This window comes from Thamnophis sirtalis, unplaced genomic scaffold (genome assembly GCF_051295495.1).
Source record: "Thamnophis sirtalis isolate CommonGarterSnake01/CBP01778 unplaced genomic scaffold, rThaSir2_p1.2 scaffold_15, whole genome shotgun sequence".
In the NCBI taxonomy this organism is placed as follows: domain Eukaryota; kingdom Metazoa; phylum Chordata; class Lepidosauria; order Squamata; family Natricidae; genus Thamnophis; species Thamnophis sirtalis.
In genome coordinates this window covers 44,998,265-45,009,623 of record NW_028261395.1, presented here as the reverse complement: position 1 = coordinate 45,009,623, position 11,359 = coordinate 44,998,265, and the positions used below count along the sequence as shown (strand labels likewise).

The window sequence follows — 11,359 nt, the reverse complement described above, 5'->3', positions numbered from 1 at the left end:
GCGGATCGGCGCAGCAGGGCGGATTGCCGTGTCTCAGCTGTTTTACTCCCCAGGGCTGTAGGAAAAGGTCAATAGCAATAGCAGTTAGACTTATATACCGCTTCATAGGGCTTTCAGCCCTCTCTAAGCGGTTTACAGAGTCAGCATATTGCCCCCAACAACAATCCGGGTCCTCATTTTACCCACCTCGGAAGGATGGAAGGCTGAGTCAACCTTGAGCCGGTGAGATTTGAACAGCCGAACTGCAGAACTGCAGTCAGCTGAAGTAGCCTGCAGTGCTGCATTTAACCACTGCGCCACCTCGGCTCTTAAAATTTAGTGCTGATTTCAAATGCAATGTACATGCGCGCAGCACACGTCTGGAGCACACACCCTCAAAGTGCGCGCGAAGCGAACGGGTTGAATCTCACCACTGCCTATTTTGCTTTCCTTGCTTTAATAAAGAGGTATGGTGGACTTCCTTCCCGCGGCGACTGAAAATGCTGAGACGGGGAGGGCCGAAGGGGCAAGAGGTGTTGGAAGGTGAGCGTTGATAAATTATGCTCCTGAAAATAAACAAGGGTTGGGCAGAAGGGCCATCTTAATTTCCTCCCTTCTTACCGAATCGATCTGGGACAGGAAAAAAAAATCAATTTTATAAAGTTTACACTAATTTTTGCTTCCTACAATGATCAGCTCTGTAAACCTAGTGCTTTTCCAACACAGGGTGCAATCCTCCCGATTCACCAGTAGGGGCGGCAGCAACAAGGAAAGACACTTCTGATCTCTTGGAGGACCCCTAGTGGTCATTCCATTTTTTGGGGATAATTTTGTATTGTTAAGAAGAGAATGGTAGAGGCTCTCCTGCTTGAGTAAGAGGATGAACTAGAAGACCTTGGGGTGGGCCCTTCCGATCCTATTCTATATTCTAGGAAACAACTGAAGAAGCAAGAACAGTGATGGAGAAAGAGAGAGAGGAGATGATTTGTGTTTTTGTGTTCTTGTGTTCTTGTGAAGACAGCCGTGTTCTTGAGGTGTCTTGGACTTAATTTTGCATTTGTGGAAGAGTTCATTTTAAATATCTGAAGACCATTTCCGGTCAAGATAGTGGATCTTGACTAAGAGAAGACTTGAAACCATCTTTGCCTCTTCATCAAAGTAGCTTTGAAAGGCCTCTTGAACTTTCTGGTCTCCTAGAGACAACTCAACAATGGTTAGACAGGACCTCATTCATTGTGAAGTCATGGCTATGGACTATTTTTTCCCAGTTTTTCTCAAATGGGAAGAGAGGCCGTGGGTTTTTGCCATTGTCGTCGTTTTCAGGCTGATACAGCACTGAGGAAACCGCAAGTGTTTTTATTCCCCGGGGACCACTCAAAAGACACGTCTCGGAGTCTCCGACACCATGCCTATCGTCAGTTGCTGAACAGGTTGATGTTCTCCTGAAATGGGCCGAGAAGGTTTCGCGTCGAAGACTCGGCTCTCCCACTCCCACGCTGTCATCATTGACAATGGCTCCGGACTTTGCAAATCGGGGATTTCTGGAGAAATTAGCCCAAGGCACGTCATGTCCACTGTCCTCGGTTACCCCAGAAGCAAGCTGCCACATTCCAAGGCTAAACAGAAGGAATGCTACGTGGGATTTGAAGCCCAGCATAGACAAGATAGCCTCTCGTTGGCCTACCCCATGGAAGCGGGCGTCATCACTTGCTGGGACGAGATGGAGACCATCTGGAAGTACATCTACGACAAAGGGTTGGGGGTGAAGGCCTTCGAGAGACCTTTGCTGATGACAGAATCCCCCTTGAATCCCAAAGAAGACCGAGCCAAGCTCACCCAGGTGATGTTTGAATGTTTTAAGGTTCCGTCTTTCTATCTCTCCATCCAGGCCATCCTCTCCCTCTACGCCTCTGCCCGTTTCACGGGGGTCGTCATTGATTGTGGGTTTGGGATCAGCCACGCCGTCCCCGTCTACGAGGGGTACTGTCTTCCCCACGCGGTGTCCAAGCTGGGCCTCGGGGGCCGCAACGTCACGCAATTCCTGAGGGAACTTCTCCTGGAAAACAGGCAATACTTCTGGAACTTTCCGGAAGCCAACACTGTGGTGGACGACATCAAAGTCAAGTTGTGTTTTGTGGCCTTGGACGCCCGCCACCGAGACAGCAAGCACTCCGAAGAGCTCCCCAAAGAGTACAAGCTTCCCGACGGCAACAGGATCAAAATTGGGGACCCCCTGTACCTGGCCCCCGAGATCCTATTCACCCCGAGCAACATCGACCACAAGGGACATGGTCTACCCAGGCTTGTGGCCCACAGCATCAAGAAGTGTGACCCCAGCATCCGTAAGGTCCTGTATTCCAACGTGCTAATCTCGGGAGGGTCTTCCCTCTTCCCAGGTTTGGACGAGCGGATGTTCAAAGGCTTGGAAGGGGAAGCCCCCCAAGGTGTCCCCATCAAGGTCATCGCTCCCCCCAGACCGTTGGTTCTCGGCATGGATCGGGGCGTCGATCATCACCTCCTTGAGCACCTTCAAACAGATGTGGGTGACGGCTGCCGATTACCGAGAATACGGGCCAAATATTGTCCACCGACGGTGTTACTGAGGACGGGGAAACCTCTCCTCATTTGGCTATAAAAGCGGAAAACGATTAAAAGACAAAAATTGCAAGCGTTCACCTTTTCCCCAAAAGGTTAAATAAATAATTGATTTAAAGGCACGAGAAACTATGTGGATTTAATGTACTTCCTGCTTAGTAGTCCAGTAATGGCGTCCTATTTTCTTCACCACCGGTTCGGTAGCGGGAGCGCGCCCGCATATCTGTGCATGCGCAGAACCTCCTGAGTTTGAGGTCATCCACGCCCTCCCCGTGTACGAGGGGTACTGTCTTCCCCATGTTCTGTCTGGGTGGGTGAGTGGAGCCTTGCGCCACCCCCACTACTGGTTCGCCCCCCCCCCCCCAAACTGGCGCGAACCGGCAAAATATCACCTCTGAGGTAGTCCTTGACTTAGAACACTTCACTTAGCGACCTTTTGAAAATGTGACCATTTAGGACCCTTTCTCCACACTTATGACCGTTGCAACATCCCCGGGGTGGCGTGAACAAAAATGCAGATGCTTATGACAGCTGCAGTTTCCCGGGGGAATTCTATTCACCCCCCAAGTGACTAACTTAAGAACTGCACGGATTCATTCGAACAACCGTGGCAAGAAAGTTCGTCAGGTGAGGCAAACACGCACCTAGCCACTGTCTCGCTTAGCGACAGAAACGTACGACCTCCGTTGTGGTCGTATGCCGAGAACAGTCTGTAATTTGGTTTTTTTTTCACCTTCCCAATATAGAAATGCAAGTGTGAAGGTTGTCTCACCTTGGCGTTCACACCCGGTGTTAAACTCCCTGAGCTAAACCTCGGTTGAATCTTTTCAGTGTTGCGGCTGAGAGTCCCGTGTCAACTTTGGTGTAGTTTAAGGTCCCTTGTTCCGTGCAGACCTAGACTATGGTTAATTCGACCGTCCTTGTGGGTCAAACGAGCCGAGGAGACTTACCTACCGAAAACATGGTTTATGAACTGGAAAGTAAATCTCTTGGCTGGACTACTGCGATTGGCCTTCTCATTGGGCGGCCCTTGAGGATACCGTAGGCCACTTGCTGACCATCAAGGTGTGGTGATCCTCTATAGAACCGTCTACACTTGGTCAGCAGTCATTGTAACAGTCTAACGGAGTTGGAAGGGGACCTTAGAGGTCTTCTAGTCCATCCCCCTCTGCTCAAACATTTGGGACAGATGGTTTCTTCTACCTTTGGACTGTCTTCCTGTAGCAGCAACTCACTTCTCCACTCTTCCTGTTACTGACTATAGTACTGTTACTATTACTGATTTTTCCCCTCCAATCGCTATCTCAGTTGTCTGTCTCAGTTGTCAATCCAGAGGTTCACCTAGGTGGGCCCCCCAAACGAGGCCCACCTTAGCACTTCCATTGTTCTCTTTGATGTCATTGTCCTTGCCGGATGACAACGTCAACTTGGTCTCCATTGGCTGACCACTGAAGATCAAACTGGAAGCTTCTTAAACCTCTGCAGAAAATTGAACCGAGAAGACCACGCAGTCCAGCTTTAACACCACAGAGGCGCCACTGTGAATAAATTGAAACCGGGGATCTGAGAAGCATCATGGTGTCCTACATCCTTGGCCATCTGAAACCTCTTTCGTTGATCCTGGTTCACAAAGATAACCAGTAATAACAATAATCTCTGAACATCCATGGTGGACGCTCCCAATCATTCCATCACTCCAAGACAAGTCCTGGTTATTCAGAGAAGACCTTGTTCCCAGAAATATATGTCGCCTGTACATCATAGAAGAAGCCGGTTTTGAAAAAGGGAGAAACCCGTTTGTGAGATCTAAGGATCTAGAACCTAGACGGACCCAATGTTCTGTGTCCTATGAGAGCGAGGAAAAGAGCCGTTGCAAATTCAGCTCTTCGGTTCGAAGATGTCTCAGTCGAGAAGCGCTGTCATTATTGACAATGGGTCAGGAATCTGCAAAGCCGGTTTTTCCGGGGAGGAGGCTCCCAGGGCCATGGTGGCGACCGTTGTTGGCTACCCAAAGACCCGAGCGATCATGTTTGGCCCCGTTCAGAGGACCTGTTACGTAGGCAAGGAAGCCCAAGCCAAGAGAGGGATCTTATCTTTTAAATACCCGGTGGAACATGGAATCGTGACCTCTTGGGATGACATGGAGAAGATCTGGAGATACATCTACAGGCATGGACTCAAGGCAAGAGCCACGGAGAGGCCGGTGTTGTTGACCGAAGCACCCATGAACCCAAAAGGCAACCGAGAGAAGATGACAGAGATCATGTTTGAGCATTTTGAGGTCCCGGCTATGTTTGTAGGCCTTCAAGCTTTGATGGCCTTGTACGCTTCTGCCCGTACCACCGGTTTGGTTTTAGATAGCGGTGCCGGAGTCACGTTGACTGTCCCCATCTACAAAGGCCACTGCCTGCTCCACGCCATCTCCAGGATGAACTTCGCGGGACGGGACGTCACCCGATATCTCGCGACCCTCCTGCTGGAGAGCGGCCACAATTTCCTCAGCTCCGCCGAGAAGGAGATTGTGAAGAACATCAAGGAGAACCTGTGCTACGTGGCTCTGGATTCGGGACACCCGAAAGACAAAGCATCCATCCGCAAATACACCCTCCCTGATGGCACGCCTGTCGAGATCGGGGACCAGCTCTTCCGAGCTCCCGAAGCCCTGTTCAACCCGACGGATGCGGGAGTTGCGGCGCCGGGAATCCACCAAATGATCGCCGAGAGCATCTCCAAATGCGAAGGAAGCATCCGCCAGGATCTCTGGAGAAGCCTCATCGTAGCGGGAGGATCTACCCTCTTCCCGGGTCTTAGCGAACGTCTTCTCAAAGAGCTAAGAAGTCTAGGCCCTCGCGGCCTGCCGACCAATCTGGAAGCCCCAGCAAACCGGATACATTCCGTCTGGATCGGCGCGTCGGTGCTCACCAGCCTGCCTTCGTTTCAGAACATGTGGGTCACCCAGGAAGAATACAGAGAGGTTGGCTCCACGGTGCTGCAGAAGAAGTGCTTCTGAGAAAGAATAAATGGGCCAGTTATGAAAGCCCCTTCCCCCCTCATCCCACCCTCCAAAACAAAATTTGATTGGAAGTGCTGGCGAGGGGCTAGTAAACCTTTCCAAAAAGAAAGCCGTGCCACGTGTTTTTTGGAGCGCGGCAACCAAAGTTCCCGTATTGGGGGGGGAGGCAAAGAAAGAGGCCTTGTGAGCTGTGCTTTGAGGACCCCTGAAGTTGTTTTGTATATTTTGAGTGAGGGGGAGAGTTGATGTGAGTAAGAGCAGGAAGCTGTTAGTTTGCTGGATGTTCCGTGCTGGAGCAACCACGAGAATTGTTTACGTCCAGGCCCGTACACTTTTTGCCACTTGGCATAAACAGCAATAGCCCCTTCGACTTATATACCACTTCACGGTGCTTTTACATCCCTCTCTAAGCGGTTTACAGAATCAGCCCCTTGCCCCCAACAATCTGGGTCCTCATTTCACCCACCTCGGAAGGACGGAAGGAAGGCTGAGTCAACCTTGAGCTTGGTGAAATTCAAACTGCCAAATTGCAGGCAGCCGGCAGTCAGGAGAAATAGCCTGCAGTACTGCACTCTAACCACTGCGCTACCACGGCTCAAATAGGCAGAAAACACACAAAAATAAACCAGAATTGGCGGGTGGGTGGTTGAGATGATCTAAGATAGATAAATAGGTAGGTAGGTAGGTAGATGATAGATAGCTAGCTAGCTAGCTAGCTAGATAGATGATAGATAGATAGATAGATAGATAGATAGATAGATAGATAGATAGATAGATAATAGATAGATAGATAGATAGATAGATTGATAGATTGATAGATTGATAGATAGATAGATGATAGATGATAGATAGATAGATAGATAGATGCATAGATAGATCTAGAAAGATAGTTGATAGAGGCGGGATGGAGAGGAGGAGGGAAGAAAGAAGGAAGGAAGATGAAGAGAAGGAAGGAACATGAAGGGAAGGAAGAAAATGAGAGAGAAGGAAGGGAGGGAAGGAAAATGAAAGGGAAGAAAGGACAAAGGAAGGAAAGACAAAGAAGTAAGGAAAAATGAATGGTAAGGAAGGAAGGATAAAAGAAAGGGAAGGAGAAGAAGGAAGGAAAAAATGAAAAGGAGGAAGAGAATGGGAAAAGGGGGAAGGGAGGAAGATGAAGGGAGGGAAGGAAAAGTGAAGGAAGGACAAAGAAGTAAGGAAAAATGAATGGGAATGAAGGAAGGAAAAAAAGAAAAGAAAGAGGAGAAGTAGGGAGAAAAATAAAGGAAGGGAGGAAAGAAAGAAAAATGAATGGGAAGGAAAGAAAAAAAGGGAAATGAAGGCAAGGAAGGAAAAATGAAAGGGAAGGAAGAAAGGAAGGGAAAATTAAAGAGAAGGAATGAGAAAAGCATGAAAGGAACAAAAAATGAAAGAAGGGAGGGAGGGAGGAAGTTAGACTTTCTAACTGTAAAGTCCTGAATGGATCTATTCCAGGTTAAAGTGAAATTTGCAGGGCAAAGTGAAATAAACAGCTTCCCAATTCTGAAGGGTCCAGATTTCCCTTAGAGGAAAATGCAAGGTTGTGGAGGGTGTGTGTGTGTGTGTGTGGGTAATCCACTGACACATGTCAACTCCATAATGAACCCGCCGTTGCAAAGCAGAAGGGATCAAAAGTGGACAAATTGACATTGACAAAGTGACATTTTCTATATTGTTTCATTTCTCGAGTTGCCTTCATTTTCCGTTTTCCCTCTTCCCCTTCCCCTGGCTTGGAATGCAGGAGGCGAGCAGATGGCCACAAATATTGCAGCCAAACAAACAATCAGTTGCATATTTAGAGAGCTGTTAAGACTCCGATTCCTTTTTTTATTATTGTTATTATTTGTTTTGTTTTGTCTTCTCCCTGGCAGCCCGCTGAAAACCCGTAAACAAATGAGATACAAGGGTAGTTTGTGTAAGTATTTTACAGCTCGCTGACTTCCATATGCCCGGGATTTGCAGGAACACAAAGGGCTTGACTCCTACACCAATTGCTTAATGTGTGTGTGGGGGGGGGAGACAAACACAAAACACACTGCCTTGGAAATTGGAACCCAATTGTGGAATTTTGCACAGAAATCCTGGCTGATGCAGATCGAAAGATGCCTTTCTCTTGGGTTTTTTTTGAACAGGGTGGGGGGAGAAAGTAAATTAAGTGCAGATCCTAATTTTGTTTGCCTGCTAAAGTGGGTCGGATTTAGAAAAATGAATGCACCCAGATGTGTGTGCAAGTGGTTTGTTAAGCTGTTTTTTTTGTTTTGTTTAGCTTTAGTATGATCAATCCCCCCCACCAAAAAAATAACCTTTATTAAAAGGATAAAAATGTGGCTTATGTGGATGCAAGCCAATTGGCGTGATGCATGGTATCATTTGCAGCAAGCGTTTGGGCAAAGGACATAATAAATGCAGGTACACAACATTCAATGTATGCCAAGGATGCGCTTCTGGGTAAATATAAAAGAATTTGAGCTACTTTTGACTCCAATAATGTCCATGGGGTGAGGTATCTGATGAATCTTTTACACAAACCACCTTCTATTTACGCCAGTGGCGTAGCTGAGGGAGCCCTGCTGCCTAAAATGGCCCCCGTTTGACTGGGCCCCAAAGCGGGTACCCTTTTTCCTCCAACTAGGCCAGAAACATCAAGGTTTTTCCTATTTTATTAGAAAAAGGGACTTGGAAAAGGAAAGCTGCCATCACTTCTGGAACGGAGGACTTTTTCGGGCCTAGTCCCCACCTGGGCCCTTTCCAAGCCTAGGGACTTCAACTCCCAGAATTCTCATCCCTGGCCACGCTGGCTGTGGCATTGTGGGAGTTGAAGTCCACGCACACCTGGAAAATGGCTTTGGTGGGGAAGGAGGGCTCTGGAATGCAGTCGTGAGGAGAAAAAAGGATCTGCTTCCATCCTAGCTGGTTGAAGGGTGTCGAGCTTCGACGGCCGTTCAGATGAAACCCCAAACCCAGAGTCAAGAAGCTCATGAGAGTTGATGAGCCTCCAGGAGAGAAAACTCACCTGGTTTTGCCTCCAAGATATGCCCAAATAGAGCCATTTTTGGCGGCCTGGGAGCCTTTGGGGGAGGAAACTGAAGGCCTCAAACTGATTTACAGGTCAAAACAATCAACCAGCCACATTTGTGGACCTTGTTTGTGACTCCAACCACAAATAAACCTGGTTTGTTTCAACTGGACAGGCCAAAAGGGAAAAGGGCTTGGAAGCCCCAGAGCTCCATAAAATCCAAGGGGAAGCCCGATTCAGAGAGAATTGGGGGTTGCAGAAACTAAACCACGAACTGGAGGCTTTCCAGAATAGACCAGACAACCATTTAACCAGGATGGTATAAGGTCTCTTGCCTTGGAGCAGGGGGTTGGACTAGAAGACCTCCAAGGTCCCTTCCAACCAAGCCTATGATTCTATGTTCTATGAAACCGGGTTTAATGTCATGGACGGTGGCCCAAGGGAGAAGGCCAGGAGAGGGACGAACCAACATCTGCAGAGCGCAAGAATCAACATGGACTCAACTCCAAGGATCCATTCTGGGAAGGAGGAGCCTGAACATACAGGTAGCTCGCTCTCCTCTCTCTCTCTCTCTCTCTCTCTCTCTCTCTCTCTCTCTCTCTCTCTCTCCCTCCCTCCCTCCCTCCCTCCCTCCCTCCCTCCCTCCCTCCCTCTCTCTCATCCATGCATCCATCCATCCATCCTTCTTTTTCTTTCTTTCTTTCTTTCTTTCTTTCTTTCTTTCTTTCTTTCTTTCTTTCTTTCTTCTATCTTCTATATTTCCTTATATCTTCTATCATCTACCTTTCCTTCTCCCTTTCGATCTATCTTTCTACTATCTATCTTTCTATCCTTTAGAGGGGGTTGGACTACAAGACCTTCCAACTCTGCTATTGTATTGTATCTATCTCTCTTCTATCTATCTATCCATCATCTTCTTCCCATCCCTCCTTTTCCATCTCTCCTCTTTTCTTCCTTCCTTTATTCTATCTTCTATCTTTCTATCTTTCTATACCTATCTATATCTATTTTGTATCTTTCTTTTTTCTTCTATCTATTTTTCTATCTTCTATCTTCTATCTATCCTTCTATCTTCTACTATTGATCCTATCTTCTATCTACCCTTTTCTTTCCATCTCTCCTTCTTTCCTTTCCTTGTTTCCTTCCATCCACCCATCTTCCTTCCTTCCTTTCTTTCCTTCCTTCTACCTTTCCTTCTACCTTTCTCTCTCTCTCTCTCTCTCTCTCTCTCTCTCTCTCTCTCTCTCTCTCTCCATCTTTCTATCTATCTATCTATCTATCTATCTATCTATCTATCTACTCTTATCTTTCTATCTTCTATCTATCATCTATATTTCTATCTTCTATCATCTATCCTTCCATCATTATCTATCTATCTATCTATCTATCTATCTATCTATCTATCTTCTATCTATTTTCTATCTACCTTTTTCCTTCCATTTTTCTATCTTCTAGCTTCATCTATCCTTCCATCATTATCTATCTCTCTATATATCTCTATCTCTATCTCTATCTATATCATCTCTATCTATATCATCTCTATCTCTATCTCTATCTCTCTATCTCTCTCTCTATCTATCTATCTATCTATCTATCTATCTATCTATCTATCTATCATCTCTACCTACCTACCTACCTACCTACCCATTCAATTTATACAGCCACCCATCTTATGTTCTTGCCTGGGGCGGCTTACAATTAAAACTGATTTTATTCCTGGTCTTTATCAACCGCAGCTCCTACACCTGGCTACTTAATTGCTCAGCTTTGGGTACTGGAAATGGCTGCAGTCCATCTCATAAATATTTGGCTGCAGGGATGACGGCTCCCAATCAATCAATTAATCCATCCTTATTACAGCCATAAACCAACATAAGAGGATGGGCTTTAGTTTTTAGGAAGAGGCGTAAAAATATAACGGGCAGGAAATGGGTATGTAATAGCCACATAAACTGCTAAACATATACAATAAATACATATACATTTACAAGGCAGAGGGCATAAAAGGTGCCAACGGGGAGAATATAAAGTATAAACCACAAAATATATATAAGGGGAAGGATGAAAACAAAAGGGTGAATCCGAAAGGAATTGTACGTGGTTTCTGTCCTGCAATGTTTCTTCCCCAACAACAACAACAACGACAACGCTGCGAGGTAGGGGGAAAACGGAGAATGCAGTGGGTTCAAATTCTGCCAGTGAGCAAAAAAAAAACAACAACCTCTGAATGCTGTGTGTCTAGTGTGGCAATTTCGCCCGTGGGGTGGTTGTGTGGCTGGTTTTAAAGAGCCAATTCCTACTCCAGCCTTGCCCGGGGTAGGTTAATTATTTATTATTTCATTGTGCACGTGGTCAGTTGTCCTTAGTATATGTTATGCATGGTTTAAAATGGCCTTTTATCGTGCTGCGTTGTAGGGATGGAATTTTGCTGTCCAGCCCTTTTTATTGTGTGTGTGTGTGTGTGTGTGTGTGTGTGTGTTACCACCTGGAGAGAGAATAACAGAAGGAGAAATTGAACACAGAACCTTAGAAGAATCGGGGCAGGGTGTGTGTGCAAAATAAAGACAGAATCATAAGGAGAAACCTTTGAGATCATCTAGTCTGGTCTTTTATCTCAGCAAGACTTCAATTCCCAGAATTCCCCAGCAAAGCCTGCATATCTGGGGAATTCTGGGAGTTCAAATCCTCACATCTTCAAGTAGTTTAGATGGCCCAGTCCTGGGGTCTGGGGAAGGCTC

At 46.7% G+C, this 11,359-nt stretch overlaps 2 protein-coding genes across 2 annotated transcripts; both read left to right on the top strand.

Moving 5' to 3' along the window:
• The first annotated feature begins 1,403 nt into the window (after positions 1 to 1,403).
• Positions 1,404 to 2,690, top strand: LOC106555787 (actin-related protein T2-like). Its single transcript, XM_014074696.2, is given in 2 exon segments — positions 1,404 to 2,446; positions 2,448 to 2,690. Coding segments are annotated over 2 exon segments (1,155 nt in total). The 5' UTR covers positions 1,404 to 1,426; the 3' UTR covers positions 2,583 to 2,690.
• Positions 2,691 to 4,061: 1,371 nt separating this feature from the next.
• On the top strand, positions 4,062 to 5,683 carry LOC106555790 (actin-1-like). The gene has a single exon (XM_014074699.2). It carries the CDS (start codon positions 4,472 to 4,474, stop codon positions 5,582 to 5,584), a length of 1,113 nt encoding a protein of 370 aa, XP_013930174.2. The 5' UTR covers positions 4,062 to 4,471; the 3' UTR covers positions 5,585 to 5,683.
• The last annotated feature ends 5,676 nt before the right edge of the window (positions 5,684 to 11,359 follow it).

Excerpts from the sequence above, each read along its gene's own strand:
- LOC106555790 (XM_014074699.2), top strand. The coding sequence starts at position 4,472 with ATGTCTCAGTCGAGAAGCGCTGTCATTATTGACAATGGGTCAGGAATC.